Source organism: Sus scrofa, chromosome 15 (genome assembly GCF_000003025.6).
Source record: "Sus scrofa isolate TJ Tabasco breed Duroc chromosome 15, Sscrofa11.1, whole genome shotgun sequence".
Taxonomy (NCBI): Eukaryota; Metazoa; Chordata; class Mammalia; order Artiodactyla; family Suidae; genus Sus; species Sus scrofa.
Window position 1 is genome coordinate 107,928,639 of NC_010457.5, and position 26,897 is coordinate 107,955,535.

The following is a 26,897-nucleotide window of genomic DNA, read 5'->3' on the forward strand; positions in this document are numbered from 1 at the left end:
TAGCTTCTAAGCACACAATTTATCCTGGTAAATAAAATAATTCTAAGTGTGCATGTATATGTTTATTATGAAGCCATCTTTGAGAATATATCAAATGGAAAGAGGGAAGCTGATTGTCTTTTATTGTGGAGCTGACAGAATGTTTATTAATGGCCATGGATTTGAAATGAGCATCTTACTAAATGGAAGACTTGGGCCAACCTCTGACCCTTTTGTCTTAAAGGTTTGAGAACAGATAATATGAAAGAATACCAGCTTTTTTCCAGATGGCTGCATGCCTGATGTTCCTTTATGTTTAGCTGTCATTCAAATATGAATGCCCAGTGATTATAAGTGTCTCTTTCTCTTTTCTGGACTGAAATGAAACCTTTTATGCATTGTGTGTTAAAACAGATTAACTGTTTGGCTCATCAGTAGGGAAATTGGAACAATAGCTGCCAACTCCATGGTATAGTAAAAGAATGTCCTTGGGGGTTTAGGGGCTAAGGTTCATAAGCAAATGGTGTGTCCAAGTGTCGGGCTTGGGAAAGACGGGCAAGTTAGAAAAATAATTCTCCTGAATTTTCATTTTTTTTTAACTGCATCAGAATGAAAGTAGTAATATCTTTTGGAAACATTGCAGGATTTAGATAAAATTTCCCAAACTTGTACATACTTTTCAGTTGGCCCATCATTAATTTCTTGGAGTACTGCTGTGCAAGATAAATTAAAAATGTTTGTTCCTATGTATTGATGCATGTTTTATCATGAAAGCATAATGCAAAATTACTCTATAATGTCTTCCTACCTTTAGTGTGTTAAAGTTGGCTTTTGAAAGATATATGTATTTCATAAGATAGCCGTACTTGATAATTCCAATATCATGTTTTTCCTACTAATACTAGCAATGTTGTGATCTGAAAACCAAGTAAAGGTAGACAGTTATCATTTAGGTGCGGTTGAAATGCAGACCCGCCTGGCGGGCAAAGGTGAATTTGATGACCCCTCAGTGACCTCTACAGGAGAGGCCATGTAGGAGATGGCTGGAGGCCAAGGTCTGAGGGGACCAAGCTCACCCATGTAGGGACGTAGGCTACTCCGAAAAGTACTGGACTGTCTTGCCTTCTCACAGTGAGTAGAAAAGTGGCCCTTATTTTCCCTGGAAATCAGGAAATGAGTTAAGTACAATATTTGTATGACCTATCACATGAAAAAGGGCATGTCTGATCCATTTATTCAATGCTTATTTAAAAAATGATTATTTTTTAATAAAAAGTGTGCTTTTTTTGTTGTCGTTCTTCTTCATGGGAAAGCCTGTTATGAAAATCTTTTGGGTTAAATAGCAGTTTGTGTTTTCTAAAACACCTCATGATGAAAATAAGCTTAAATAAAATACTCAGCTCTTCCACTTTCATTAACTTGTCTTCACAGACTATATTTGATGTTTTTAAACTGTGTTTTTTAAGTAACTTTTTTTTTAGGATTTATGCCCAGTTCATTTTTTATAATAGCCTTATTGAGGAATAATTTACATATTATACAATTCAGTCATTTAAAATGTCCAAATCAGTGACTCTAGTACTTTCAGAGGTGTACATCTATTGCCACAATCACATTTAGATTATTATTATTATTATTTGTTTTTTTAGGGTTGCACCCATGGAATATGGAGGTTTCCGGGCTAGGGATTGAATCAGAGCTATAGCTGCCAGCATACGCCAGAGCCATAGCAATGCCAGGTCCGAGTCAAGTCTGCGACCTACACCACCGGTCACGGCAACACCAGATCATTAACCCACGATCCGGGGATCGAACCGGCAACCTCACGGTTACTTGTCGGATTCTTTTCCATTGCGCCACAGCAGGAACTTTTAGGGTATTTTCATTATTTCTTAAAGAGGCAGCATTCCTCTTCACTGTCATCCCCATATCCCCTCCACGAGCAAGACCTGGTGTTGCTGACATAACAGCTCCCTCTGTACATTGAATAGCAATGCGGACACAGAGAGTCAGGAGAAACAGAAGAAGCAGCTTTAATTGCCAGGCAAAGAGAGAACCAGCAGGCTAGTGCCTCAAGGACCCGCCCCCCCCCCCCCCCCCAGGGCATAGTGAGGAGTCTTAAAGTGTTCAAGGAGCAGGGCATGATCAGCTCGGGGATATTTTCCTGATTGGTTGGTGGTGAAGTAATTGGGAGTTAGCCAAATCAACCTTCTGGTTCCAACCAGTTTGGGGTCTACATCCCTGTGGGCAGCATATAGTTAACTTTTTCCACCTGGTGGGGGCTTCAGCACATGCAAAACAGCTCCAAGGGCACAGCTTAGAATATTAGCCATAGTCCTTGAGGAGAAACTAAAGGTTCTTGACTTTGTGGAATGGCTAAACTGTTATTGTTTTGTCTTGCTTGACTGTTTTCCACTTTCTCTTTATTTTCTCACTTCTCTGATTAAATTGACTCTTTGACTAAGTTTTTCTATAGAAAAAAAGGCAGCCAGTAGACACGATTGTCAGTCTGTTCTGGGAAGACCTCACAGGGTCCTGTTTGGTTACACTAGTCTATTTTCTATCTCGATGTTTGCTTATTCTGAACATTTCGTGTGAATGGAATCATACAGCCAATATGTTTAGTTTATTTCAACTGGTATAATCTTTTCAAGATTCATCCATGCTATGGGATGTATTAGTACTCCTTCTTGCTTTGACTAAGTAATATTCTATTAGATAAATAAACCTTTTGTTTATCCATTCATCTGTTGAGTGGCACTTGAGTTGCTTCCACTGTATTTGCTTTTTGGTAATTTTGGGGGATGACTTTTGGTCTTGCTGCGAATATTTATCTTGCATGTAGTGTGGCCCCAGTGGGTTTTAATAGGCTGAAAAGCTTTGGATGTTACGTGTAAGATGGTGGTGATTACTAAGAGTACTGTGGAGCCATAGGCTGCTGTGTCAGGTCTTGCACAAAATCTGAGAAGCATGCCATGGACAGTGAGACTCTCAGAACCTTCAGTGTAGATTGAGGCTCCGCAGCATGGGAGGAATGCTTATGGTTGGCAGAAGAGTGTATGTATGAGTGGGTGTTGGTGGTGGAGCAATGCACTTGGGCTACTGTATCTTACACTAGCCTCCAGGGCACCATATTGTGTCCAGCATGCAGCTGGCATCAGTACATGCTTGTGGTGTGAGTACTTATGTACAACCTCTCGCCAATGTACTGTCTTTAAATTTTCTAATAGTCTGCAGGCTCCCAGTTCTCCCAAGATATTTAAGTTGGAGGGAGAGTGCTAATCTAGGAGTCTTATATTGACAGTGATGATAATTCCAGTGTACTCAGTAGTTTATAAATCATTTTCTTGGCGTTCATTTAATTTTTCTAGGTGAATACTGAGTAGAGTAAGGAGTGGTCTCATGTGCCAGAAAATTTGGGAATCAGCAATTATTTGAACTCACTTTTACTAATCAGCAAAGTCGAACATGACCTCAAATGTTACAAATGTACAACTTGCGTTTGTTCCCACATATCCTTCTGCTTACACACTTTTCTGCCTTTTGCTTTTATCCTCCTTTTGCTAACCATGTCAGCACAAACTATAGCTTTAGTGGTGACATCTGTATTTTAGTGAGAAAATGATCTTACTGGAAACTTTCACTAGGAGACTCCACAGTAGTGTCTTGACTGTTCATCATGATTATGGCACTCTAGATGTCACAAAGTGGTCCCATCCTACTTGCCTCCTGAAACAGAAGTCTAGAACTGCACAGATGAAAAGGAGTCTAAGATTGAGGAATTAAAGAAAATAAGCAATGAGGTCCTACTATATAGCACGGGGAACTATACCCAATATCTTGGGATTGACCATGATGATGATATAAGAAAGGGAATGTGTGGGAGTTCCATTTGTGGCTCAGCAGTTAATGAATCTGACTAGCATCCATGAGGATGCAGGTTTGATCCCTGGCCTTGCTCAGTGGGTTAAGGAGCTGGCATTTGGCGTGAGTTATGGTGTAGATTGCAGATGCGGCTCAGATCCTACATTGCTGGGGCTGTGGTGTAGGCCGGTGGCTACAGCTCTGATTTGACCCCTAGCTTAGGAACCTCCATATGCCTTGGGTGCTTCCCTAAAAAGCCAAAAAAAAAAAAAAGAAAAAGGAGAAAGGGAATGTGTGTGTGTGTGTGTGTGTGTATGAATGGTTCATTTCTCTGTACAGCAGAAATTGACCCAATTTTGTAAATCAACTGTATTTTAATGAAAAATAGAGTTAAACAGATACTGGGTAAAAAGGATTTTGTGAGCTTTTCCTCATTAAAAACGTAGGGATGGAATCAAATGCTAAGGCCAGAAAACTCAGGACTCTGCACACCTTCTATTACTAAATCACTGGTTTGCCCTTTCACTCATTACCAGGTTTTCCTGTGCATTTCAGTAAATAGAGCATCTATTTATAATAGCATCTCTCTAACATGATGAGAAATAATGCAGAATCCTTCTCTATTGAGCTTACCAACATACATTCTCACAATAATGGCAAAGAATCAAGAAGTTATCACTCTAAGGAGGATGTGGAAGGAATTCAGAGAAGGTGACACTAATGGCTGAGTTGTGGAGCTTTTGCTGTGTTCAGGGATGGGCTAAGGCCTTACTCAGATGTAATCTTTATATCCATCCTTTGGGTTAGGTACTCTTATCTCCATCTTACAGGTGGCTAAGCAGGACCTAAGTTATTTTGCCCAATGCAAACGCCTAGCCAGTGGTGGAGCCTGACTTTACCCAGGCCCTGGAACCCAGAGCACGTGCTTTGGAGGCCAGGGCAGGACTGCTACCTGTAGCACTTGAATTGCTAATCACCCTTTTCCCATCACCACGGAGTTCTATAAATGTGCTTTTCAAGGGACAGGAGCATTTTTCTTTCTTTCTTCAAGATAGTTCTGTTGGTGGCTATTTTATTCTCTGACCTATAAAAGTAATACATACTTATTGGAGGAAAACCTCAGAAAATACTTTGTAAAGAAGAAAATAAAAAACACTTAAAATCCCACAATGTAAACAGGACAGAATTAAAGAAAGAGGGAGACCTCAGCTATGATGTTGTCCATAAGGTGGTTTGATCAGATGCCTTCGTGAATTTTCTTTTTCCATCATCTTTAAATGCAAAAATCCGAATGTTACCTGCAGTGACGTGGCTGGAGAAACGTCTGTTCCTTAGGGTCCTGAGTCTATCTTATGGAAAGAGCTTGCGATGAGAATTTCTGGGAACTGTTTGCAAGTTGCTCTTTCACAAGGGACTTAGATGCGACATCAGTTCAGAAAATCCTATCTGGTCTTCGGTGAACCAGAATTATACCTTAATGACATGGAGTTTCTTTGTTTCTGTAGAAAAGTACACTCAGAAGGTCTGCTTGAAAAGCCAAGAAAAAAAAATCACCTTCGTCCATGGTCTCCAAAGGAGGCCAAAGGCTGGTTTGCCTTCAGTTCCCAGGCCCCACCCCACTGACCATGGAGACTCTCCTCTTCCTAAATCTTTGATGTTAGTCCCATGATGAGGCCAAGTATTGAAGAGATGAGAAACTGAGATGGAGTCCGAGGGTTCTGGCAAGGATGGGGACCACAGGGGTAGAATGTTTAAGACAGTGGTTCATGGTTTGGCTTTTTGTCCCACCATCCCCCAATGCTGATGAGATGACTGCCTGTGTTTGTAGATTATTGGTGCTGGGGAATAAGGGAAGCCTGGAAGGAAGAAGTTGGGTGAGAAGAAAGTTGACAGAAGAAATCAAGTATCTTTGGAGCTTCTTCTTTTTCTTTTTTTTTTTCTTTTTGTCTTTTTGCCTTTTCTAGGGCCACACCCATGGCATATGGAGGTTCCCAGGCTAGGGGTTGAATCGGAGCTGTAGCCACTGGCCTACACCAGAGCCACAGCAACGCGGGATCCAAGCCATGTCTGCCACCTACACCACAGCTCACAGCAACGCCGGATCCTTAACCCACTGAGCAAGGCCAGGGATAGAACCCGCAACTTCATGGTTCCTAGTCAGATTTGTTAACCACTGAGCCATGACGGGAACTCCTCTTGATGCTTTTCAAGGGGTGGAGCATTTATATATTTTATCCACTAGAAAATAGTCATTTCGTGAGGCCTTTTTTTTTTTTTTTTTTATCACTTTGAAACTGAGGAAGCTGTTTCAGAGAGACAGGTATCTTTGCATAAAGCCACATGGATAAAATAAGGGTGTATTTCACAAGTTTCATGCATTCTTGCTTTATCTCATGTTTTGTAATAATCAGAGCCTGGGTCAACATTAAGACTCAGAATTTAATTTTTGAGGGAAATGAGAGAATGCTGTGCTTTGGGGCTCAATTTGAGTTCTCCACAAAACAAAGAAATAGGATTTTATTCATTCATTCAGCAAAGTTTTCTTTTTGACCAGCTAATTATTTGCAGGTGCTGTGCTAGATGCTCTGAGAAGGACATGTGCTCTTCTGTCACGGAGCTCTGACTACTGAGTATAAATACAATTAAATAGAAACAGTACAGCACCACAATGTCTTGTGATGGCTTTTTTTTTTTTTTTTTTGGATTGAGAATGAATTTGATAAATAATTACATTTAGGATTATGAAATCATGAGACGAAGGAATGTAATGTCCTTGGTTTTTATTGTCTAATAACCATTGTTCCCCCTCCTTTTTTTTTAATTTAGAAAAACTTTATTGTGAAAAATTTCCACCTTATGTATAGAATGGATTATGAGCCCTTCACCTCCATGTGTCCATCACCCAGCTCCTAACATCATCAACCGCTAACCAATCTGCCTCATCTTTTATTCTTTTTCTTTCTATTTTGTCCCTACTTGTTTTTCCTTCCTAGAGATGCTGATGATCTTGGAGCAGGGCCTCATGTGTGATGATGGAGCCTTATTGAACATTGTCTTCCAAGTTACTTCTTGGTGTCATCTTATTTTGCCAGACCAGAAACAGAATGTAATGAGCCTTGGCTATTTTTAAAGTTGTTTAACAAGAAGATAAGAAAGTGATTATTTAACCTCTGGGTTCCAGGGTGAATCCTGCTGCTCATAAAGGGGCATCTTTGGTTGGCTTTAGAGGTTTAGAGGTTTGTTTGCCTGGTGGAAAAGTATGTGGGGTGTTGGTTGCAAAAAACCTTTAGCAGATACAGAAACATAGAACACCCTCCAAATAATCTTTCAACTGAGCCAAGCATAGCAAGAAAAAGAATTGCAGGAGTTCCCGCCTGGCTCAGTGGTTAATGAACCCGACTAGTAACCATGAGGTTGTGACTTTGATCCCTGGTCTCCCTTAGTGGGTTAAGGATCTGGCGTTGTGACTTTGATCCCTGGTCTCCCTTAGTGGGTTAAGGAGCTGTGGTGTAGGTCCCAGACACGGCTTGGATTCTATGTTGCTGTGGCTGTGGCGTAGACCGGTAGCTACAGCTCTGATTTGACCCCTAGCCTGGGAACCTCCACATGCCATGGATGCGGCCCTAAAAAGACCAAAAAAAAAGCAAGAAAGAAAGAAAGAGAAAAAAATTGCAGAGAACATTGGTAGTTGTGGCTTGTACATATATTTGTGTATGTGTGTGTGTGTGTGTGTGTGTGTGTGTGTGTGTGTAAAATGGTGGCAGTTTTAGGCTTTTAAGGAATTAAGCTGGCTGGAGAACTGGGTATGGGAAATGAACCTCCCTAATTCATTGGCTCAGTGTTTGCCATGCTCGAGATCTATGATGGGGACAGTGTAAGGCTTCCGAAGCTCATTTCAAAAAGTGGAATTATTTTTCTCATGTGGAAGGGGCTGAGGCAGGTGTTTTGTTTTGTGGTAGAGATCTGAATCAGGGATAAAGCCTCACTAATAAATATGGTCCTTTTGTGGATGCTGTTTATTTGCTGTCAAGAGTTCCCCCGGGGGGAAAAAATTTTTTTTAAGTCATTTCTCCAGGTAAGGTATTGGGAACTGTGAGAAACCAGTACAAGTAATGTCAACTTAGCCCCAGAATGTGGAGAGAAGGCAGTTGTTTGCATAGGATTATACTGCTAACGTGGGTGGATGTGCTTTGCAAACTCATTTCACTTCTTAAACATCTCAGTTAGAGATGCGGGGGAACAGGTGGTATTGACCCTCTTCTACTCTTGAATAAACAGTCTTAAGTGGGCCAGGGAGCAGGAGCTGGGACTAGAACTCCTTTTCTCTGCTGTTTGTATGCCTTGATGTTTGTCTCAAGGCACTTGGCACCTGGTACTTGTTTGAATGAAGGAGAAAGATGAGTGGAAATATTCTAAATCCGCTCCGCACCCCCCCCCCCCGCCCCCGAGTGTGCTCTATAGAGACTTACTTTGAGGAGGAGATTTTTGGAAGAGAGTTTTATGGACAAATAAATCGGGAAATGTCAGCTTCTTGGAGAGTCACTGAGAATGTGTCTTGTGACAAAGAAATCATTTTCCTTTTGTATACGTCCATTGTATAAAACTATATAATTGTGGTGCCTTCCTATCATAGCTCATCTATTAATATCCCACAGAAATACTGTTACATATAAGAGCCTGTGGGAATAGAGCTTCAAATGCATAGCTTTTTAGAGTATCTGACATCCATCCAGTTAAGACCCCCATATTAAAAATTAACCTCAGATTTGGGCCTTCTGCTTTTGTCTTTTATTCATTCTTTTAGTTTCCATGTTGAAACCCTAAATATCATCTCTATCTTGATGATTCGGATTTTGCATTTTCTAGCCATATTTACTTCCTGAGTTATTCCTTTTTTTTTTCCTTCTTAAGGCTGCACCCGTGGCACATAGAAGTACCCAGGCTAAGGGTGGAATCAGAGCTGTAGCCACTGGCCTACACCAGATCCAAGCCACGTCTGCGACCTACACCACAGCTTAGGGCAATGCCAGATCCTTAACCCATTGAGCAAGGCCAGGGATCAAACCTGTGTCCTCATAGATGATAGTCAGGCTCATCTCTGTTGAACCACAACGGGAACACCTTCTTTTTTTTTCTTTTTTTTCTCTGAGTTACTCTTTTATTTGTGCATTGAAACAAACATTTTCTTAAAAGAATAATACAAGTTTAAGTTGGAAAATTAGATAGGTAAAACATAATCTTACTTAAAACCCCATTATCAGAGAAAACTATTTGTATGTTGTTTATACATCCTTCAGGGCTCAGGCTCTAGAGGTAGATTGCCTGGGTTCTAAAGCCAGCTCTTCCACTTATTGCCTCTGTAAGGTTGCATAAGTCATTTAGCCCTCTGCCTCAAGTTCCTCATCTCTAGTATGGGGATAATGATCAGGCCTATATAATAGGATTTGTATAAGGAGTAAATGAATTAACATTTGTAGAATGCTTAGAACAGTACCTGGTACCTAGACCTGTAAGAGCTAAACTAAAGAAATATATGTATTGTATATGTGTATATATATGAGCATCTGCAATATTACATTGTATGCACACATCACAAGTGTATTTTTTTTTTTTTTTGGTTGTTGACTGAGTTTTATTCAAAATATTACAGCATAGCAGAAAGATTCAAACGGCTCCACGTGGTGTTTTGAAATTCATCCCAACTGTAGCCTGAGTGACTTGCAGGTTGGACAGACTGCCAAAGTCCAAGAGTTTCAGCATCTCCTTAGTGTCAGGATCTACTTCAATGATCTCCTGATCCAGGGCTGAGACCTCAGGCACGTAGTTGTCTCTCCTCTCTCTCTCCTCCTCCTGCAGCTTGATGGAGATACCCCTCGCTGGTCCTCTCTGAATCCGCTTCATCAGATGTGTGACATAGCCTGCGATCTTGTTGCGGAGCTTCTTGCTGGGAATAATGGCAATCTCCTCGCACACGCACTTGTTGGTGTGGAAGTCGTTGCCCAGGCGCGTGTAGTACTTCTCAATGATGACCCGGGCAGCCTTCTTCACGGTCTTGGTGTGAACGCGCCCCATCTTGGTGGGTTCTTGGTAAAAGAGGCACAAGTGTATTTTTAAAACTTGGGTGCAGTCTTCCAAAAGGAGTTTGTAAGAGATCCCATCAGTGCTGCTCTCAGCTGAGTTTGAGACTGCTTTCTTGGTTCATTTTTGTCAAAATGGAGAGTAAAACATTTTCCCATTTAAAAAAAAAAACAAACAAAAAAAAACTGTATTAATGAAGTTAGTTTCTGCCATGTCTGTTGGCTGCTTGTGTTTCCCTTTAGTAGTAGCTATTTACAGTTTGAAAGAAAAAGGAAATGGACAAAGGACACTGGTGTCTTTTCTTTTGTGAGGATCTTTTCTATGTTAAGGATTTTAATACCTTGTCGTTTGTTGTCAATATCCCCTGCATCCTTTCCCCCTTCTCTCCTAATCTCTTCCTAATTCTCCCATTTCTTCACTTCCTTGCCTGCATCCAGACTTTTTTACCTTTTTGTTTTCTATTCTAGCCTCTAATACAACTTAGATGAACATTTATAAAATACTGTCACTCTCTTCATAATGTCTTTAAAAAATAGAGTGTACAGAGATGAAATATCAGCTGCTGAAGGGCATAGGACAATTTTTTAATGAAATTTGTCTGGAGAAGAAACGTCTTTGAATTTCCTTTTTGTCCTAGAACTGAAATGATAAGGTTTCAGTTTTTAAAAGTGACGTCTCATTCCTATTTCATACTTTTGTAATGTTGACCAGCACTTTTGGCTTCTCTCTACCATTTTATTTGCAAAATGAGTTATGTGAAAGGTGAGACTCAAGACTAAATGATCTTAGTGTAGACTTACTGAGCTAGATGGTTGCGTTTTTTGTATAATTGTTTAGCTTAAAATAAGTTCTTTTTTCCTGAATAAACCTGTTAATGATGAACTTGAGATTTTTGTTTGTGACCCCACTGGATAAGAATGAAATAGATTTCTTTCAAGGACTGATCTTTAAACACATTTCCTGGATATAGACCTTAAGACCTTTATTTTATAATAATGGAAGTAAAATATTTGATGCATTGAATCTTCTCATGCATATAACCTCGTTTTCTACTCCATTTATTTGATAATTGTTTCATCATTTCAAATTCAATTTGTAATAGCAATGAACACTCTTTAATATTTTTCTAATAAGGATTAGTTGGAGAGGTTAATATGGTCAGAAATTTAAAGAAGCCCAGAGTCATCTTAATGAGTGTCAGGTAATTAACCTACATGAATAGATTAAAGAAATCAAGCAGGCACACTGATGGGTTTTCCTTTCAAGTTCAAATTTAGAACATCATCTGTGCAGTGGTTGGGTCTTACACATTAGATGGTGATTGCTATATTGTTTTTTAATATATAAAAAACCTTAATTGTGAAACCTTATTAGAATTTCTCATCAAATTTGATTAATTGAAGAACGATTATATGTGATATGAATTTTGAATTCTTACATGTAAATTATTTCTTTTTTATAAATAGGCTCCTCCAAGTGAATTTCTTCATGAATCAGGAACCAGTGCTTGAATATGTAGATCTCTTGTTTCAAGAAAAAAATCGTAACGTAAAACTTAAGCAGTTCACGAATTGCTTAATTCAGGTTGAAGAAACTTAGTGAAAGTGATTGTTACTGTTATCCTATGAATGTTATTGCTCACATTTAGATGAAAATGTATCTATTCCCATGGTAGGATTAAAAGATAACATCTGGGAGTTTCTGCTGTGGTGCAGCAGGATCGATGGTGTCTCTGTAGCAGCAGGGATGTGGATTCGATTCCCAGCCCAGCAGCTCAGATTAGACCCCTGGCCCTGGAGCTCCATAGGCTGCAGGGTAGCCCCCCACCCTCCCCCCCCCAAAAAAAAGAAAGAAAGATAAGAAAAAAAGTTCTGGAAGTAATCTTGCAGACAAGACTTCACCTTTTAAGTTATTCAAACAGTAACATTTAACATCTTCAGGTATTATAGAAATGTAAGGGAATTTCTTTGTTTAGCTAATTACACTAAAGTCGATATAAGCCATGTGTTTTTCGGGCCCTGTTGAAGGTGGTGTGCAGTTGGTTGCTATCCTTTCTTTTATAATCATGGCAAAAGCCAGAGATCATTGATTTGATCCCCTCCTTGAGGGGAGTTGTTTCTGGTGAGGATAAGTAGTACTCAATTAGAGAAAGAGACAAAGCCTGGGCTTGTATTTCAGCTCTGCACTTGCCTTTAGCCTCAATATTATTTTTTTTTGTGCAACTGGGACACAAACTTCATCATGTGAGCAAGATACATGAGATACTGCTCCTGAAAGACTTTGTAAATCTGCTAAATAATACGAATATCAGCTGCTTCATTGTATGCTTTCTGTATAATGCTTTTCCTGTCACTCTTAGACACTCTTAGAGTGTGTCTCCTCTAAGCTAAATGTACTCCTTTCATTCAACTGCCTTAGTTTTCAATCTTTCAGTTCTCTTTTGCTAGAAATCCTGCCCAAGACTTTTCTTAGGTAGTAGCACAAAGAAACAGAAAGTGAACATCTGACTGGTATGAGTTTACAAGAAGGTAGAATGTTACAATGAGTTCTATACACACCATTTCTAATCTGTGGTTTGTAAAATGTCCATTTAGATCAGAAAGCTGGGTTTTAATCTTCACCATGGCCTGTTTGCTTTTCCGTGTCACAGGCGGTGTGGCCAGCTCTTACTTAATAACATCTCTCCAGTGGGAGCGCCAATTTAAAAATGAGACCAAATCAAATCAAACCATTTTAGGAATGTCTCTGTGCTGACTGTTGGTGTGGGTGGACGGGTGAGATGTAAAGATAAAAAATGGAATCTCCTTTGTGGCTCAGCGGGTTAAGGACAGGTTATAGTCTCCGTGAGGATGTAGGTTCAATCCCTGGCCTCACTCAGTGAGTTAAGGATCTGGCATTTTTTAAACTACAGCTCAAAGATATGGCTTGGATCTGGCATTGCTGTGGCTGCGGCATAGGCAGACAGCCGTGGCTCCAATTAGGCATCTAGATGGGAACTTCCATATGCCGCAGATGTGGCTGTAAAAAGAAAGAAAGAAAGAAATAAAAGATAAAAAGCATATGAAACCATTAAACTTTTCAGTCTGTAGTAGATGACATATTGCATAAAATCAGAAGTTGATACTAAGTATCTTTTAACCACTTTGGATTTTATGGCATGTGTGCTCTTTCCCCAGCTACACTGATGATGCAAAGAGCTCTCTGTATTCCACTCTGCATTGCCATATTGACCCACACAAATGCTTTCTCTTACCAGATGCTCAATAAATATTTGGAATCAACCTGTAGAACCAGGATAATTATAAATCCCTTTCTACTTTAGGAAAAACAGTTTGTACATAGGTATTACTGATGCTGGGTTAATAGCATCCTCAGAAACCCTAAGGGGAGCAAATTTACTTCTCTATATAGCCGTGTGCTCACTTATTTATCTTTTAAAGTGGGCAGTAAGAGCCTTCTTGCTCAGTGCAGGAACAAAGAAGTAGAGGTAGAATGTCTTTAAAGTCAGAAAAGTTGAAAATGCTGATCCTTATCATATAACCTGAGGCATCTAAGTTAATTTTCTTCTATGCCCTTATAACTCCTGTTTTATTAAATTTGCTGTCAAACTCTGCGGATTTTCTTAATTTTTCTGCACCTGACTTCCTAATAGCACATTTTGTATTAGAAAGGCAGTATTTTAGCTCTGGTGGAAATAATTTGTAGGTCTTGATTAATTCGCCAGCATTACTTCAGGAATCCTCATAACAAAGTGTTTCAGTAGTTATTGTTTGTTAATTTCTCTACTGGGGCAAATTAAGTGCTGAGAAGTAAAGCAATCCACAAAATGTGTGTGCACTGTTTGGATCCCTGAGGACCATCGGGGACAGATAATGAAAATATTGAAAATTTACCCTCTCAACTTCAATGTTGTTTTTCTTTAGATCAGACCACAGGACGTTTTTCACTGTTCTAACAATCATGTGTAACAAAAATGTAGAACCTTAATACCTGTGAACTACACCCCGATAAAAACCTTGCTTTATGGGGATTTCCCACTGTGGCTCAGAGGTAACGAGCCCAATGAGTATCTGTGAGGATGCGCGTTGGATCCTTGACCTCGCTCAGTGGGTTAAGGATCCGATGTTGCCGTGAGCTGTGGTGTAGGTTGCAGACGCGGCTCAAATCTGACATTGCTGTGGTTTCGGCCTGCAGCTGCATCTCCTCTGATTTGACCCCTAGCCTGGCAACTTCCATCTGCCACACGTGTGGCCCTAAAAAGAAAAAAAACAACTTTGCTTTATAGACTGCCCTCTGTTCACTCCTGTCACAAGTGCATTTGGCTAATTTTGAAAAGGACTCTACACAGAAAGAATGTGAAGCATGCAGTGCAAACCCAACAGGAGTTTGGAAAAATACTTCCAAGTTCGAGGAGCAGCTGCACCTTGGTAGGGAAGATCTTCATTCATACCAGTTTCCACTGTAGGAGACAGCTTCCCCCTTTGCTAGGAAAATGCCTCCTGGGCTCAAACTTGAGTGATTCCATCTGGCTCATCCAGCCTCTTCTTGGGCAAATCTCTGGGTGATTTCCTTTCACCTGCCCTGCTATTACCTGGCTCATGGTCGGTACTCTCTGCTGGGTGAGAAATAAATATTTATTGAAAAGTCCTGGGTCATTTCCATTCACACTTGAATAGCATTTGATGATGAGTCTAAGACAGCTGCTTATGATTTCATTCATCATTAATGACCTCATTGTCTAATCTCTGAATATTAACAGTGTTTAGAGGGAATATTTGTTTTATAGGAAATGGCCTACAGCCTTGTGCCTTTGACATCCTGAGTGCTCTTACTCACCACGGAGAGTTGGAGAAGAGCATTTTGACTTTTTTGTATACATTCTAGATATTAATATCCTTTTGATTCCATTCCGGAATTCTTTGTATTAGGAAAAAAGTTTTAATCTTAGCTCGGTAAGAGAATATAATCCATCAGGTGGTGAGCAGCCTAGTGCCGAAGCTACCTTTTTAAAAAGTTAAATGTTCCCCATAAAAGCTGTTTGACATCCAATCTTTCCCGACGATATTTTAAAAGCAGAAATATAAATTTGCTCCTGAGAGTCACCAACTGCTCCCTGAAACTGCTTCTTGAAACATACTTAGAGATTTAAGATACACTTTATATACTGAAAATACTATTTAACCAAAATAATATACATATGTGAGTCATTTTAGATTTTTTGGAAGAAGAGAACTTTCAATTTCTTTCTACTTGATTTTACTCAAGTGGTCCCTGAAGATCATTGCTGCAGCTTTGGGGAATCAAGCCAAACCTTCCTTTCTTCTGAATGATTCTTTTCCTAGGAAACCTTTTTTTTTTTTTTTTTAATACCTTTTTTTTGCTCATAAAGCAGTTAAGCACTAATGGTTAACTCTGACCAAGCTGTTGACAATCCTAGCTGCGTGTTAGAATCACCTGGGGGCTCCTCCCAGTGATAGGCTTGGGGCGGGGCTCAGGATTGGGCAGCATTTCAAGCTTCCTGGGTGATGCTCCAGGCAGCCAGTGTGGAGTGGGACTGTGGAGCCAGGAAGGGCAGGAGATGAACGACAGCGTAAGTTTTCATCCCACTTATCTTATGGCAAACCAGTCTTTTCTGTTCCATTTTTATTGTGTATGTGGTTTTGGTTCTAATCTTCTCAAACGTCAATGTGAGAAGCATTTGGAGTGGTGAAACTTGCTAAACACGCCAGTCCTCCAGTCCATGTGCACAAATTCTGACTGGTTTGGAATGAAGTGAGGGGCTGAGCATGTCCAGTGACCTTGACATAGTTGGTTGCACTTCAGGGTTCCTTTAATAAACAGTGTGTTCCAGTTGTCTATTCCAGCATAGCCATTGCAACATGCATTGTCTTAAGATATTAATTATATCTCATGGTCTTATGGGTCAAGGACTTGGCACAGTTTGGCTGGAGGCTGTGTCTGTTCCCTAGAGCATCAGTTGGGGGACACTTGGTGATATTTAGTTGTCAGTGGCCTGGAGAGTCCAAAGTGGCTTAATTCACATGGCTGGCTCATAGTCTTGTGCACCTGGAAGGCCTCGGAGCTCAGCTGGGTCCTCTCTGTGTACTCTTGGGGCATTTACACAAAGCCTCTTTGCAAGGTATTTGTATTTCTTTCAAGGAGACTCAGGGCTCTAGATGCTTCAGGAGAGCCAGGCAGGGGCTGTAGGGCTTCTTATGACCTGGCATCAGAAGTCCCAGGCCATCATTTTTACCATAGTCTCTTTGTCAAGCAAGTGTGTGAGAAAGCCAGAGAGGGAGCAGAATTAGACTAGCTCCCTCTCCATGAAAGGAGCAGCAAAACCCTTGTAGGCAGCCTTAAACTGCCACACACCAAGGGGCAGAAGGCATGTTGCTCTGACCCTATCATGCATTTCTGAATTATTGATTCATAGTCACTAGTTCTATCTTAATACAAGGCTCTTTAGATCTTGAACGGGCTTCATTTCAGAGCTTTGTTTCAGGGATTTCTAAAAGGTATCTTACCTACCCACCAGTCCTTTGACTCATTATACACTCAGCACAAGTACAGCATGATGCTGGTCATGGACTTTCTTTCCTAAACACGTAGTGAGTCTCAAAGCCTGTATAGAAGGTGGTCTAAAGTCTGTGAGAGCAAATCTAGTGTTGTAGTTAATGTCACAGACCCTGGAGTAAGATTGAATGAGTTCGAGTCCTGGTTCTGCTACTTCCTCCCTTTGGGCCTCTGGCCATCACTATCTGTACCTTACTTTTCATCTATAAATGGGGAGTCGCTATAGTATCTACCCCATGGATGGTTATGAGGATTGAGTGTTATGGGGTGCCCTAAAATGTGTTGGGGCATTATGGGTGTTTTTACGGTCATTGTTCATATTTTGATGATTCAAGGCTTGTCTTGTCCTCTGTTGCATCTTAGATTCCCAAATTTATTTCCTATGACTGTTCTTGTAATCCACGCTGCAGCCTCACCTGTCTCCTTTATGGCTTCCGGTCTCGCTACTATTTGTTAATGGAAAGCCGACTTCTTTTCCTTCCTCCTTTAGAAAGTGGTTTGACCACAAGGCTTTAGAAGGCTTTCCATGGATGGAAGCTGGAATTGCAGTCCTCGATTCATGACCAAATTTGGTTCTGTGTGCACCCTCTGTTTCTAATCTCCACTTGAGGGGGTTACTACCTCCCACCTGACTTCGTCTTGAGTTTCCCACAGGTGTAGCACAACACTGTATCTTATATATTGGTGTTTAAAACTGGGATCAGGAAAGGTGAGGTTATGCTGCAATAACAAAAAAATCGGAAAACCTAGCTTAAAGTAGCAATTTCTCCCTCATGTTATGAGCCCCTCGTGGGGGATAAGGAGATTAGCTCCCTCTATCCTTTGGGTCCTGGCTGATGGAGGCTCCATCTTAAAATGTCTAGAATTACAGAAAACCAGGGGGAAAGAGTGGGAAATCCAGGTATTGGGTCTGAAAGCTTCTGCGCAGAGAGGCCCGTGTTACCTATGCTCACACTTCTTTGGGCAGTTAATGGCCAAACCTAAGTTTAAGTGGGTGGTGAAGTGTGATTCTATCATGGTCTTAGAACAAGAGCATCAACATTTTTTTTTCTTTTTTTAAGGGCTGCACCTGTAGCATATGGAGGTTCCCAGGCTAGGGGTCTAATAGGAGCTGTAGCTGCTGGCCTTCACCAGAGCCACAGCAACTTGGGATCTGAGCCACGTCTGCAATCTACACCACAGCTCATGGCAACGCCGGATCGTTAACCCACTGAGCGAGGCCAGGGATCGAATCCGCAACCTCATGGTTCCTAGTCGGATTCGTTTCCACTGTGTCACAACAGGAACTCCAGCATCAACGATTTATGAGCAAGTTTCAGTGGCTGCCACAGAGGACTTCTTGGTGTCATGACCTAGTCCCATAAGATGCTGCTGGGTTAATAGGGCAAGACTGCTCCAAAAGCATCACCTGTATGCACCTCATTAGGGTAGCATTCAATTCAGGGGAGTTTACAGAGACTCCTTTAGATCTCCTTTGGATGCTCTCCCGCCCCAGGAAAACAGAACCAAAACAATCGTGCAGGAGCAGTTAGAGTGTGTGTATGGATTTTTCTTAGATATATTAAAGCCTCAAACATTTTTATCTTTTTCTCATGTTTCCCTTTAAAGACAGACATTTTTTCTCCCTACCCTCCCTGTTGATTCTTGCTTTAAAGTAAACATTGCTTAGCAAGAAGTCAGACATGATGCTGTAGCATCTTAGAACTACCATTAGGTGATTGCAAAATAGACTCTTTGGCATAGTCACTGGGTTTCTGGTATTGCGCAAATTGAGCACACTTAATAATTTAAAGTGATAATGGTCTTAGCAAATTGGAGAAATAGTCCTCGACATACGATACTCTTCAGTAGCTCAGAGTTTAAGATCATAATCAAAAAGAAATTAGTGAAGCAGATTACCATATATATATGAAATATTAAAGTTATTAAATACAGCAGTTGGGAGGTTGGTTTGTTTTATAGTGTAAGCTCTATGAAGGCTCACCAGAGAATTTTTCCTTTAAATTGTAGGAAGTATAGGTTCTAGAAGGAAGCCCAAAAGAGTCAGAGAAGAATTGTGAGAAGAATGGCAAATAAAGGACCTAGCATCATAATTGTTGACTATATTAGCGGAGTAGGGCCTCTGTTAAACATGGCAAATTGGTAACCTGACATATTTAACTGGGCCTTGGAAGGACAGGAAGGCAGTGCTTGCATATATATATATATATATATATATATATATATATATATATATGCCATTCTGTGAGTGGTATGGGAAAAAAAGTACATAGGCGGCGCGAAGAAAGTGCGGTAACTGTAAGCAAGTAAAATAGTACAGTGGAATCAGAGGATTTGGGAACCAAGGGAATGAAGGGATGTGTGTGGCTCCACCTGAGAAGGGGATCAGCTGTTCTAAATCCCCAGGGGCCGGAAGTAAAGGGCTGAGCCTCACATTCCCATCAGAGACCTGTATTAAGGGATTTCCTGAGAGGGGGATTAACTCTGAATAGGTGGTTTAGAGTTCTATTCCTTAGGAGTTCTAGGGTGGCCAAACTAGATGGCTGGAGGAATCTATTAATGTAAATTGTAATCCTGTGAAAGCCGTGGTATTTTTTAAAGATTTGCATCCCCTTTCCAGCTGGGACTTTCGGCAAGCCTCCGCCCAGAAAGATGCACTTGCGTGTGCCAATGGTGCTTCATTTCAGGGGTGTCATGGGATCCTTCACTGAGGATCCTGGCAGAATGGACAGGAGGAAATTTACAAAATATTTCATCTCCCCAGCAGTCAGCTACTTGATAAATATCTGTGGTGATAAAGAGTGGATGTCTTGCTGGTTTTAGATAGGCAGGAAGGGGGAATTTGTTTGTTTTTAATATTAGGCATTTTAAATAGCACATGCTTGTGGGTTTTAAAAATATTTGCTTTAACACAACACTAATTATTACAAGGGGCAAGGAAAGTTTACAGCAAAGCACATTTGCTTGGGGAGAAGGTTTCCATGGCTCTCCACTAGCTGTTAGATGTTTATATCCTCCAAAACTTTCACTCTGGCTTTTTTCCCAGGAAAGAAAGATCTGCCCTTTCCCATTCTTCTCCCCTTAGTGTGTGTGGGTGGCTGGGTATCTCCAGGGGGAGGGCACTGGGAGGAAAGCTGTGCAGAATGCTCCTCTGCTCCCAGAAGCTCGAGCCAAATGGAGTTGTTCTGAATTGGCTGGGTCTTACTTTCTCAGGGTTTTGCCTGGAAGGAGATGGGAATAGGATGTAATGTGTCCTGGAAGCATAAACTCTTTATTAGTGCGGATAAATCAACTGGTTGGCTCAGGAACTTTAGGAGTGTAACATTCATAGTTCATTGCATAGGGATGCCAATTACCTGGGACGTCTTCAGATTGTATCATCCTGACTTCGATTGTAGTCTCATGATGCCTTCCCTCCTCCCTGCCCCCAGCTACATCCATACACAACACGTGTATGTTTGTATGATTGTGGTGATATTGGGGAAGGTGCAAGGATTTCAGTCTTTACATTTCTCTGATTAATAGGAAAATGGTTATAATGTGAAATTGTGGGTGAGAGAAATTTGAAACTCTTAAAAAGAAAAAGGCTATGAGTCTGTGTATTTCAATAGTTGTCTCCCTGTGTTAGAAATAATTCCAATTATGCAATTCTAGTTCAGAGACTACCTTGATGTATTACCCTTGGAGTTACCCTACTTATTAGATAGCCTGGTTTAATGTTAAAACTTTACTCATGTTTCTAATGTTAAAACTTTACTCATATTTTTGTGTCTAAAGTTAAACTTGGAAGTTTTTAAAGTATTTTCCCCAGTAGGCTTTTGGATTTACTTAGAAAGTTTTGATTTTTACAATCTAACTTTTGAGAGTAGCAAGGTGTAAAGCATGGTGTATTTAATATCAGTTCCTTTGAGGAATCCGCACATTGTTTCTAAGTGTTTTGCAATTGGAAAATGGTATTTAGGAAGAATGAAAGTTCTGTATTACCAGGATGATGAAATCTGGGTGTGGGTTTGTTTGTTGTTGTTTGTTTGCTTAATGTGGCAAGTATGAACAAGAATTTAAGAGGTTTATCAGCATACTTGTGGCTGCTTGTTCCCTTGCCCTGTTAGAGTCACTTTGATATGCTGGTCTACGGGCTGTGTCCTCTCTGGAGGAGAAACACTATCTCCACTCTGAGCATTCTGAGAACAATACATGGCCAGTTGGTCCAATCTGTGTTACTGCTGCCCAGCAGTTTTAAGTATTTATTAGTAACATAGCTGTGTTTTTATCACACGATATTCAGTCGACACATGTTTGAAAAATCCCTCTAAGACTTGAAGACCTCATTATTTTGCAACTGATGCTGAAAACGTCGTTCTGACACTGCCCTTTGAGCTTTTCCAAACCGCTTCCAGAATGCCATCCCTCCAACAGCAGTCAGAGGGTACAGTAACAGCACCCTGCTAGCTGAGTATTTCTAAAACCAGAGCACAGAGCCCTTCAAAGAAGGCTTTCTTGACCACACTTTGTTTTGTTAACACAAAACAACATTTTAATTCTGGCTCTCATCCTGCTAGGGGAGTGCTTAGCTATGAGGGAGCCCCAAGGCATTAGGAATGAATGGCAACAGCTGCGGGGGACTTTACTCCTGGGGCCAGGTGAGAAGTAGCTCATGTCATTCAGAATGTGCTACAGATGAAGAAGTCATTGTAGCCATTTTAGGGTCCTCATTTAGACACATCCTATTAAAATTTGCAGCATAGTTAAAGCTGACATTATGAACCCTTTCTGAGAAAGTGGGAAACCCTTGTCACAAATAATGCTCTGCAGAGCAGTATGTTAGGACTTCTACCTTTTTATCTTGCTCTCAGTTCTAATGTGGCATTCCTTTCTCTGTCACTTTAGTTAAAATGTTACTTGGAAAGGCAGAGGTCATTTGGAGATTGTGTTGTGGCATGTAAATAAAACTAATATAGCTTTGTCTTAAAGTTATGCTGCCTTTCCCCTTCTTCCTTCACCCCACACTAAGGTGGAGAACTTGGAGACTGGGGCACAAATAGGGTTATAACTTGCATCACACAATCCAAAGTGAAATGAAGAAAACATTGATGCAGTCTCATTTTTTAATGTTCTTCACATACAGAATTACAGATTAAGTTAGAACAAAGTCTACAATGATTTTAAAACATCCTGATCTGCTTATTTTGATTTTGTGTGCATGTACCACATTATATAAAGCTTTGCAATATATAGGAAAAATATATAAATGCAAACTTGCAGGATATAGCAAAAATGAATCAAATGTTTCTTTCAAGCCTATCAACTTTTAAACAAGGATTCTCAGGCTCTAAGCACTGCAAGGGCTGGACTGAAGAAGTACATGTCTGCTTTTATTTATATAGTTGCTTTTTGGACAATGAGAATTTTCTTGAATTTTTTTTTTTTTTTTTTTTTTTTCAGACCTATATGTGCTATTTCTGATTATTTTTGAAAGATGGTATCTTCTTGGCCTGTCTTCTGTTTCTGCGCGGGGGCATGTGCAGAGAAATGATGCCATATCTGGTAGTGGGATGTGTGATGCTCAATGTCTAGGAGGTACCAGGCTGCCTCTGCTGGGCTTTGGCTCCTTGTTGCCTAGATGGAACACATGCTGTGCCTTCTGTGGCTAGATTTTCACCTTTACAAGGGAAGATAGCAACCTGGATTCTATTTTAAACCAACTCCCTTGGTTTTAAAAGGGCAAACTATACAACCAAATGGCATGGGTCTCCAGGTTGGGTCAGCCCGTGGATCCCCAGCTTATGATCGTTGGTAAATCATTAGACAGGTGGCTGTCTTTTCTTTGCATTTATGCCTAGTTGAAAATAAAAATGGCAACATTTACAAATTACCAATACATTTAGTTGATTTTTCTGAACTTTTTCATTGGCTGGTTTGCTTTGTCAACAAAAACTCAAACCCCAAGTTTCTTTGCAAGTGTCTGTTTGTTTGTTCAAGGTGTGTATACTGTTCAAGGTGTGTATACTGTTCAAGGTGTGTATACTGTTCAAGGTGTGTATACTGTTCAAGGTGTGTATACTGTTCAAGGTGTGTATACTGTTCAAGGTATCTTCCATTCCTGTTTGATATTTTAAATATTTTAAATTTTACTTTAAACTAATTGAAGTAAGGCACTTAAAATTATATAGGTGGTACCAGGTTTTTCACATGTATCAGCAATTTCAAGTTCCAGGCCTTTGTCAATGAGAAATGTTGCTTGCCACGTCAGGAAACAAAGGCTATTGCAGCCACCAAGTCATCACATTACAGCCACCCTGATAGTGAGTCTGGAAGGAACTCTGGATTAAAAACAGGATGCCCACCATCCAGCCATCAGCCACAGCAGCCACCCTCAGTGGTGCACTCTGAGGAGACTCAGGATGAGAAAGCACAGAACACTGGCCCCACATAGCTGAAGTACATATCAAAGGAATAATTGCAGTGAGTCAAGACTCTTGCATCTTTCCATACACAGAAAAATGCTCAGTTCCTTAGGTCGAAGTAACTTGTTTTCTTTAATTAACAGTAATCTTTTGATGTTCCTGCTATTTGGTCTTTGTTGCAAAAATTCCTCTCTGTCCCAGCTCCTCGCTTACCTCTTCATCTCTTCAGAGTTGTCCCTTAGAGATGAGAGGCTCTGTCCAGACTTAAGTCCTAAGTTATTGTGTGCTAAATAAAACCAGAGATTATCTATTTATTTATTTATTTTTGCTTTTCAGGGCTGCATTCATGGCATTTGGAAGTTTCCACACTAGGGGTTGAATTGGAGCTGTAAATTGCCAGCCTATACCACGGCCACAGCAATGCTGGGCCTGAATTGTATCTGTGACCTACACCACAGCTCACGATAAAGCTGGATCCTCGACCCACTGAGCAAAGCCAGGGATGGAAACTGCATCCTCATGGATACTAGTCGGATTTGTTTCCCCTGTGCTGCAATGGGAACTCAATAATTCTCAACTTTAGGTTGTACTATTTTTAAAGTTGACACCTGCCTGTTCCTTAGTGGCAACCACTTTCAACGTTGTGTTTCTTCTCACTTTTAGCAATATGCCTCAGTGCATATTTTTTTTTATTTTAAAATTTAAGATATTTTTGGTTGATTATAATGATTTACTGCTTTTCATTCCTTTCTCCTAGTTCACATCCTCTGGTTCCCCTCCCCATCCTGTGTCTCATTAATTAGTAATTTTGGGCAGTCATTATTCAGTTTTTATATTAGTATGACTGGAAAATATATTTCAAAACTTAGCCACATACTATACTGTAATCAGTTTTTTGCTTATACATATATTTCCCTGGTTTTATTAATGGCATCGTTTTTGTTTAGTGATATTCCTTTAAATATATTTCGAACACTTCTAGGAGATTTCTGAGAAAGGGCTCTCAGGAGCTTTTTTTTTTTTTTTTTTCCATTCATGTCTGTAAATATCTTTATTCCTCACTCATTCTTGATTATCAAGATAAATTCTAGGTTGAAGTAATTCTCCTTTAGAATTTGGAAGACAGTGTTTTATTTTCGACTTTTAGTGTTATTGCTGAGTAAGTCTCCTCTTACCTGCCTTGCACCCACAAACCTTCTCATTTTCCCCTGCCAATTCTCTGCAAGTTCATGTTATGTGTGGTTTTAAAAATCATTTATTGTGCTGGGCACTTTGGATTTTTGGTAGAGCTTTTTTTTTTTTTTTTTTTTTTTCTTTTTCTTTTTAGGGCCTACCCACAGCATATGAAAGTGCCCAGGCTAGGGGTCAAAAATCCAAGCTGCAGCTGCCAGCCTACACCACAGCTCACAGCAATGCTGGATCCCTAACCCACTGAATGAGGCCAGGGATTGAACTTGTGTCCTCATGGATACTAGTCAGATTCATTCCTGTTGCACTACAACGGGAATAACTGACATTTTAAATATTTAAGGGTCAAGGGTGAGATTAATATATTATTTAACCCTATCAATCTAAAATGTTTTAACACATAATCAATAAAAATATTGAGGTTTAACATTAATTTTAATACTAAGTCTTTGAAATTCAGTGTCTATTTTACACTTAGAGCATATCTCAATTCAGACTGGTCACCTGTTAAGAGTTCAATAATCAAATGTGATTAGTGGCTACCATATCAACATTGCAACTTACAGAGCTTTTGTTTATCTGGGTTATGTTTACTAATGAATATGTATTAGAAACTAAAACTGAAATTATAAAAAGTAGCTACTTCATTAAAAAATAACAGTAGTAAACCCACTGTATGTTAACACAAACAACTTTTATGTGAAATAATGGTTTCAAGAAAACCTAGTGAGACAAGTAAGAGAACACTTTTTTTTTTTTTTTTCAAATCTCAATGTTTGGCTTAATAGAAGATAAATGGAGTCTCATATCTGCCTTTGCTATCAGTCTTAAAATTTGTTTTAATAACCATTGGGAGAAAATCTGGCTCCAGATATGCAGTTGGTACAAGGTGTTTTCAGATAATTGTGAATATTGTTCTCTGATGCTACACTAAAATTCAATAAGCAGTTGAAAAGCTAAAGATTAGTTGCAGTGTGGAATCTGCACTCATATCAAAGAACTCTTCAAATCCAATGGTCAGTCTTGCTTTTTTAATGGAACTTATACCTATGCATGGGTTTGTAACATTTTGTGTCATGTAAGTGTTGTTTGGAAAATACCAGTTGATTGAGTTAGGCCAATCCTCCAAATATTGACACATCTCATTGCACAATATTACATCCCCATCATTCTCATGGGAAACTCTCATGGTCGTAGATATAGTTTATCCATCAAGTGATATCAATGTTATTGTGAAAATCGTTTTTGTTTCTAGAGAGACCTTCCTTTAGGGTCCTTATGAGTTTTAGGGACCTTTCTTTATGCGTCAGGGTATCACCCTGGGCAGCCAGTGTCCAGGATGCTTTGACTGAGAAGTGAGCTAGGGGAAGCCTTACTCATTCATTTTTCAATGTAGACTTTCAGCTAATTTTCTAGTGTTTATGCGCGTGCTCAGTTGCGCTCAATGTCTGCACATTTCATATTTCAAGTACATAGTCTCCTTGGCTTTATCTTTCCATAATGTAAACCTCTAATTTTCCACTTAGACTGGGGGAAGTGGTTGCTAGTGCAGTGTTAGATGGTTCTCTATTTTCAGCCCTTGCCTCTACCTTCAGGGCTCCTGCAACCTCCAGGCCCTAAATCACTGACTTGCTTCTTGTTGGCTTCTTTCTAGGTTGGCTCAGGTGTCTGTTCTCTCTGCTTTGTTAAGCCACATGTTACCCAGCTACCAGCTTCCCACTTTCCAAACTGCATGGCCATCTCTCATCTGTGGTGATTACCACTTTGGTTCTTTGTATGACATACTATGTTTTAGATTCCTGCATTTTCACTGGAGAGGAGACATGGGGAAGTTATGAAAGAGATGCCGATGTTGAACTCGCCAGGGTCATCTAGAAATCAGTTCCTTTTGGAGTTTGTCTTAGTCTGCTCAGGCTTGCATAACAATAATGTCATAAACTAGGTAGATTATAAACAGATATTTATTTTTCACAGGTAGTCCGGGAAGTTCAGGATCGTGATGTTGGCAGATTCAGTGTCTGCTGAGGACCTGCTTGGTCACTGATGGCTGTCTTGTCACTGTAACCTTACATGGTGGAAGGGGGTGAGGGAGCTCTGGGGGCGTCTTTATAAAAACACTAATCAGATTCATGCGGGCTCTACCCTCATGACCTAGGCACATCCCAACCTCCCCCCTGCCCCTTACCATCACCTTGGATTTTTGGATTTCAACATAGGAATTTTTTTTGGGGGGGGGCACACATTCATTCAGAAGCAGAGCTCAACTGAAGAGAAAATTTTGGACTCATCTTTGATTTTTATACAATTACAAATCCCTACTCGCCTGTGAGTATATTATGTCCCTAATCTGTAGCACCCGACTGTATTATTTTGACATTTCCTTTATCCTACCCTTTTCCGTAGCTTTAAGCATCTTTATCGTTATTCATTGTTTCTCAAATGTGAAAATCTCTCAGCAGTAGAGTACAAGGTTGTTCTGATTCATCATCCTCTACCTTTCTTTGAGCTCCCTGTTGCCTGTTCTTTTTCAATTGTATGTAGCTGTCATGTTGAATAAGCAAGACTCAAGGGGGATAACCAGCTAACCACTTTACTCTTATCTCGCACTGTCCCTTTGCACTTACTCCATGTGGTTAATTCTTCTCTCCTCTTTGGATGAAATGTGCAGCAAATCCCTAGACTTTTCTGGTCAACTCAATGTAGTAAAATGCCCTCCTGTTAGTAATTAATATAGTTTAGTGTAATTATCACAATTTCAAACTTCATTCAAAGTTAATGGTTATTGGAGTTCCCGTCGTGGCGCAGTGGTTA

At 40.1% G+C, this 26,897-nt stretch overlaps 1 protein-coding gene and 1 pseudogene across 6 annotated transcripts in view; one reads left to right on the forward strand and one right to left on the reverse strand.

Annotated features, from left to right (window-relative positions):
* The window catches only part of PARD3B (par-3 family cell polarity regulator beta), a 1,031,031-nt gene that overhangs the window by 46,182 nt on the left and 957,952 nt on the right, over positions 1 to 26,897 (forward strand). Inside the window, exon 1 of one of the 5 annotated variants that reach the window (XM_021075044.1) lies at positions 14,104 to 15,511. The exons of the other annotated variants lie outside the window; for them this stretch is intronic. Coding sequence (XP_020930703.1) covers positions 15,500 to 15,511 — 12 coding nt within the window. The 5' untranslated portion in view covers positions 14,104 to 15,499. Of the gene's footprint in view, positions 1 to 14,103; positions 15,512 to 26,897 lie in introns of those variants that run through there. 5 annotated transcript variants of the gene reach the window in all.
* On the reverse strand, positions 9,445 to 9,945 carry LOC110256967 (annotated as a pseudogene). Its single transcript, XR_002339063.1, has one exon. The product of XR_002339063.1 is annotated as a 40S ribosomal protein S17 pseudogene (transcript).